The 6,000-nt window shown below is 45.6% G+C and overlaps 1 protein-coding gene across 1 annotated transcript in view; it reads right to left on the reverse strand.

Moving 5' to 3' along the window:
- Positions 1-5,560, reverse strand: part of GRIN2C (glutamate ionotropic receptor NMDA type subunit 2C) — a 305,458-nt gene extending 299,898 nt beyond the window's left edge. The window contains exons 1-2 of the mRNA XM_069200091.1: positions 5,146-5,560; positions 2,256-2,848 (exon numbers count right to left, since the gene is read on the reverse strand). Of these exons, the coding sequence (XP_069056192.1) occupies positions 2,256-2,848; positions 5,146-5,553 (1,001 nt within the window). The 5' untranslated portion in view covers positions 5,554-5,560. The remainder of the gene's footprint in view (positions 1-2,255; positions 2,849-5,145) is intronic.
- Between the last annotated feature and the right edge of the window lie 440 nt (positions 5,561-6,000).

The following is a 6,000-nucleotide window of genomic DNA, read 5'->3' on the forward strand; positions in this document are numbered from 1 at the left end:
GGGACCCTGGCAGACAGGATTGAACTGAAAGGGGACCTGGTGCACTTCTAAGCCACTCCTTGAAGTCTCCCCCACTTCAAAGGCACATTTGGGTATAAAACAGGGCCTCTGCTCTACCACCTCAGACACTTGCTGGACAAGAAACCTGAACCAGAACCTGCATTCTGCCAAGAAGAACTGCCTGGCTGCTCAAAGGACTCACCTGACTGCTTTCTACAAAGGACTGCTGCCTTGCTGAACTCTTGCCTTGCTGCAGAAGTGCTCTCCAAGGGCTTGGATAGAGCTTGCCTCCTGTTCCCTGAAGTCTCAGGACCAAAAAGACTTCCATCTTTCAACTGGACTCCTTGTGCACCGAACAATGTGACGCACAGATTGCTCTGCGGTGGAAAATTCATCCGCACGCTGATCCGGAAAGTCGTCACTCGACCCCGCAAGGAAAAGATCGATGCGACGCCTGCGGTGCGACCGGAACTTCGACGTACGGCCTGTCTGGACAACGCCGCCCGACTTCCAGAGAGGAAATCGACGCAACACCTGCTGTGAGGGAGAAAATTCCACGCACAGCCCACCGGAATGACGCGCAGCCGGATAACAAGCCCAGGATTCCACGCACAGACCACGGGACATCTGGGAATCCCGCGACCCACAAAGGAGACCTCTCCGCGCGCCGGATAACAACACACGTCTTCCCCGCGTGAAAAATAATGATGCAAGTCCGTGTGTGAAGGGGCGAAACCGACGCAAACACCATTTTTCCACACAGCTCCTCCTCTGCGGCCCTTTGCGGAGATTTTCCACTCCAAACCAGGTACTTTGTGCTTGAAAGAGACTTTGTTTGCTTTTTAAAGACTTAAGACACTTTATATCACTTTTCAGTGATATCTCTACAATTTCATGTTGCATCTTTTGTAGTTTTGACCTGCAAATACCCAGATAAATATTATATATTTTTCTAAACACTGTGTGGTGTATTTTTGTGGTACTATATTGTGTTATTGTATGATTTATTGCACAAATACTTTACACATTGCCTTCTAAGTTAAGCCTGACTGCTCAGTGCCAAGCTACCAGAGGGTGGGCACCGGATAATTTGGATTGTGTGTGACTTACCCTGACTAGAGTGAGGGTCCTTGCTTGGACAGGGGGTAACCTGACTGCCAACAAAAGACCCCATTTCTAACAGATGGCATTTATTTTCTACATTGATGACGCATTTTAAGACCTTATATTAATTAGTAGGGCTTAGTAGTATTAAGTAGTGCTGTCAAACGCAAGATTCAAAATTGAATTTGGAATACCAAAGTACGGTGGGCCCAGGACACCAGCAGTGAAGGACTCCATTTGTCACTATCAGAACCCAGTAACCTCTAATTGCCATAGGGTCATCCCACTGAGTTTCATGTATCTCTGACCTAATACGCGTCATGTGTAGCCATTCAGTAGCATTCACAGAAGGAGCCCTGACTCATTAATATGCATGATCTGCAAATCCTACTTAATGGGCATGTTGCCCTGTATGAAACTATCTTTAAATCGTCTACATATGTTGTGCTAATTTGCATTTGAGATGCGACCAAGGTAGTACATCTGACAAGCGCACTGTAAAAGCAACTTCTGTTAGATGCTATGCAAGGTTTATCAAAACGGTCATTGAAATCAGTACACTCAATGGTCTCATCTTGCTAGGCCTCATCTCGTGTCTTATTCCACGTTTTATTCATGAAAGAGAGAGCTCTGCATAACGGAGCATAGCAATTCCTTACTTTAGGAACTAACACTGTTGAACTGCGACTTCACCACTGCCCACAATGCAGCATCTCAAACATATACATTAGAATGAAAATGGGCACTGCCCCAAAGTGACAAGTGCTACATTGGGGCGGCAATGCTAAAGTGGTCCGAGCTATAAAGAAATCTGGAGATTGTGAGGTAGGCCTGTGCTTCCGGGGGACAGTTACAGTGGGCAGATTCAGCCACATATCAAAGTTAGGTTTTTGGAGAGATGACAGGGTTGATGCAGAGACAGCGTCAATGAGAAACTGTTGAGGGATAAGGATGAGACAGAGGTTCAAATATATATTGTCATCTGCGGTCAAAGCGTGAATGTCACGTCCACCACCCATGTTTTTCTTTTATAATTGGTGCTCAGGATCAAAAGCCTGACGTATGACTTACTTTGGTGTCACAGTTGCAAAAACCTGTCTAGAGGGCTCCACATTTCCCACTAAGTCAATCAGAGTCACATGCTCGCTTACCTGTAGAAGGAAGTATTGCCTGTGACCCCAGTAGAGCTGCTGCAGTCCTGGCTCACTTCAGGAAGTGTGCCGTGGTTCCGGTAGTAGCGCTTGGCACCAGTAGTGATGATGGCCACCCCGTCACGCACCTTCTGCCTCAGCGTCAACTTCCAACTATCTGTCGACACACTGATGAGACCAACGGGGAACGAGGGGGGTGGGAGGTCAGTGGCTCCAACAGTCAGGCTTGGCACAATCCATATGTATCCTGGCCCAATAAGGCCAGCTTCCTTGGCCACCAGAAAGAGGTAATCAGCCTCCTCCCTCGAGCAGTAGACAATCATCACCTGAGCATCCAGGTGTTGCAGAAGCCTTTGGGTTTTGGAGGCACTGGTGTCTGGGGTCATCTCGAAGGTCAGTATGTCCTGCAGTTCCCAGCCGAAGTAGCTTACCTCAACGAAGGAGCGTATGATGTCCAGGAAGAAGGTGTATCCTGGGTACAGGCTGGTGATGACCGCAAAGGAGCCCCAGTCATATTCTTCCAGTACTTTAAAAATTACCTGGATCTGTTGTTCGATGGAGGCACCGAGCTGCAGGAATGCGGATCCCGGCTCCTGTGAAAGGGAAAAAAACAGGCCGTGGTTAAAAATTCAACTCAATGACCCACCACACAAGGCCTTTTTCCAGCGTTTGGCTGAGGAATGCCGAATCCTGTACAATTGCACTGTGAACCTTCTCATGGTCTCTTCCTGTTTTGCTGAGGGCCCTTCAGGCGACAGTAGCTCCTTCTCTCAGAGTCTATGCTAAGAAACTCCACCCACATTGCGCCAGAGATGGTTTAAAAAGAGAGCACGCTACCCGCTGCTGTAAATGAGACTTGCTGCTCCCCTACAGAGAGATCCTGGATGGAGAGAAACATCTTCAGTGAAGGGAAACTGCTCTCTAATTTTGAGCATATTCACCTTTACAATTAGGGCTCCTGGTTTTATGGCATTTATATGTTAGAACTTTCCGGCTAAACCCATATTTATTTTTCCTTATTTTATTGCCATTTACCCAAATGCATTTTTGGGTATTGAAAAAATAATGTTGCAGCCAGTATGCTTACCGAAACAACATACAGTCACAGCGTTTATAGGGAATTAAGTAGCCATATATAGTCAAATATTATTCTCATCTGAAAATATTCGCATGCTTGTACTAGCACGTGCACATCTGCAGCTGTTTAAGCCATTATCACGTTGTGGCTCCTTTCTTATACAGCTGTTGGTCTCCGAGCCATGCTTTACAGCAATGTGAGACACTCAATCCATCACATTTTCTAAGAAAATGAATACCAAAAGCCAGTTTTCATCAGTAGCTTTGTGTAAAAATCTGAAAAAACAGACAAATAAGAGTCAAACGCAGAGACTCATCATACTGCGAAAATCCCAATAAAAAAATAATTTTCTCTTCGAGGAGAGATGGCAGATGGAATGAAAGACACAACAACAGCTTCTAACTAAGGAGAGAGCCTTCCAAGCAGGACATCCCAGTTAAGAGCGAGAGTCTTAAAAAGGGACCTAAAAGGAGCCGACATTCCCTTCATGAGCCGTCATTTGTAATAGGGAGGGACACCTTCATGACATCAAACTCCCAGTAAGAATTATTTAAATTTTACAACAATAACATAGCATTGCATTTAATACTCACTGCTGACATCTGTTGTGATCAGATCTTCATGTCGCAAGTTTTGAATGCTGGTAAGGCCAGCTAGAGATTGTGCATGGGAGGTTTATTGAGGTTTAGTGAGTTTGGGTATGTATTCCAGGATGAGTTTATGGTATTGTGTCAAAGTTTTGCAAATCTGTGCGTTCTAGGCATTATATTTGAGATTGTTAATAGACAACTGAGTTGATATGACCAACATTTAGTGACATTTTGTGAATAAGCAAAAGTGTGTTAGACTGGCCATGGAGGACCCAAGGAAGCATACGAGAATGAGGACCTCATAACGAGTGTGGCAGTCTTCAGACAGCCACCCTAGTGGTGGGGGTCAGGACCGCTGGTATTGAAGCGGTCCGACCTCCACATCAAAACCCTGGCTGAACTGTCAGCACTGCCAGGATCCATGATCCTGGTGGCCTGGCCGAGATCGTAATCTCCATGAAAAGTCTGGCAGAGAACAGGTGCAGGGGGCCTAAAGGGGGCCCCTGAACTGTCCAGGCACTTGGCAGATGGGGTGTAAAGACTGATTTCATGAGATTGTAAAGTTTAGTGGCAGAGGAAGAATAAATGCTTTTTGTTTGACTTGATTGTAATTAAGATTCTCCTTTTTCTATTCTTACTGATTTTTACAGATACATACAAACAGAAAACAATGTTACTAGTTTGTATTTATTTTTAAAAGAGGCAAAATATAGAAAATTATGCTTTTTGTGAGTGACTCTACATACTGCCCTTCCTAAATTCCAGTCCACCAGCTGAGCAGATAGACATCATGAGGAATTAACCAAAATAGGATGAGATTTCTGTAAATACAGGCATGTGTTAACATATATTTGTATGGAATATACTTTGACATATTTACCTATTGCTTTAGTATTTTGTTATATTTGTCTACGTAATGTGCGAAAATGAGACAGGCATCAAAGTAGGAGTGCATGTTTATCAGTTAAATAAATGTAGAAAATACCACTTTACGACTCCATTTATTCTCAAAACACTAGATAATTATTAATAAATATCACTATGATGGCCAAAAACAAATGTGGATGAATACAAACAGATATGTTAAAACATAAATACCATAAAACTGGAAAGTCTAATTATAATGATGGAGGAGCCCACTTCCGTATGTCCTTTCCACCGGATACTATCATTGTCCTGGGGCGCGCTCTGAATATAGGGACTACGAAGAGGAAAAGCTCACCTTGGGGCTGAGCACCACTGCTGAGCCTCCGCTGATGCTGATGATCGGCACAGCAGTCTGCGAAGAGATGAAGTCCAGGATCTGCGCCACTGCCTCGGTGCCCACATTGTCCTCAAAGATGATGCCGTGCAGCCGGGTGCTAGAAAGAACCTGGCACATCCGGGTGAGCAGCGTGCCAGGGTTGGTGTCATTAACAATGACAGTGATGGGATTCACTTCTAGGGGAAGGTCCAGGAAGCTCTCGGACGTGAGGTGGCCACGTATCTGCAGCTGGTAGGAGGAACCACCGAACACGAGGGCCACATTTACCTCAGGGCCAACAGGATTTGGCAATAAGGTATCCATGAAGACAGCAGCACTGCTCACCACCCAGGATAGCATCAAAGCCAATGTTGCAGCTGCACCCATCTCCAACCTCTACCTGGAAAAAGAGAAAGGACCAGCTCATTTACATCCACACACGTTGGCACCAGAGTTTGCTGAAAGGTAGGAGGTTGGGGGCCAAGATACGAAGGACCACACCCAAACACAGAGTCAGCATGGACGTCAGGGTTGTAAGAGATTATGAGAAAGTACATAACCAAGAGAGAAGGGCTCTGCAAGGGGAAGAGCCTGCCAAGGCAAAGGGGAGACATGGCCCACTTGGAATGAGAGTATGGGTAAGCAACACAGGAGAAGGGAGGCTGCTAGGCCAAAGGACAGCAAGGCACAGCGGAAGGAAGTGTTAATGAAATGCACAATGGAGAGGCGGAACGAGAAACGCTGGGGAGTGTGAGGGAGCAGTCAGAAAAGCTCATAAACGTGGGGTGAAGAAATGGAAGCAAAATATCCAGGGCAAGGAAGGAAGCTCCTGCA

The sequence above is a fragment of the Pleurodeles waltl genome, chromosome 7 (genome assembly GCF_031143425.1).
Source record: "Pleurodeles waltl isolate 20211129_DDA chromosome 7, aPleWal1.hap1.20221129, whole genome shotgun sequence".
In the NCBI taxonomy this organism is placed as follows: domain Eukaryota; kingdom Metazoa; phylum Chordata; class Amphibia; order Caudata; family Salamandridae; genus Pleurodeles; species Pleurodeles waltl.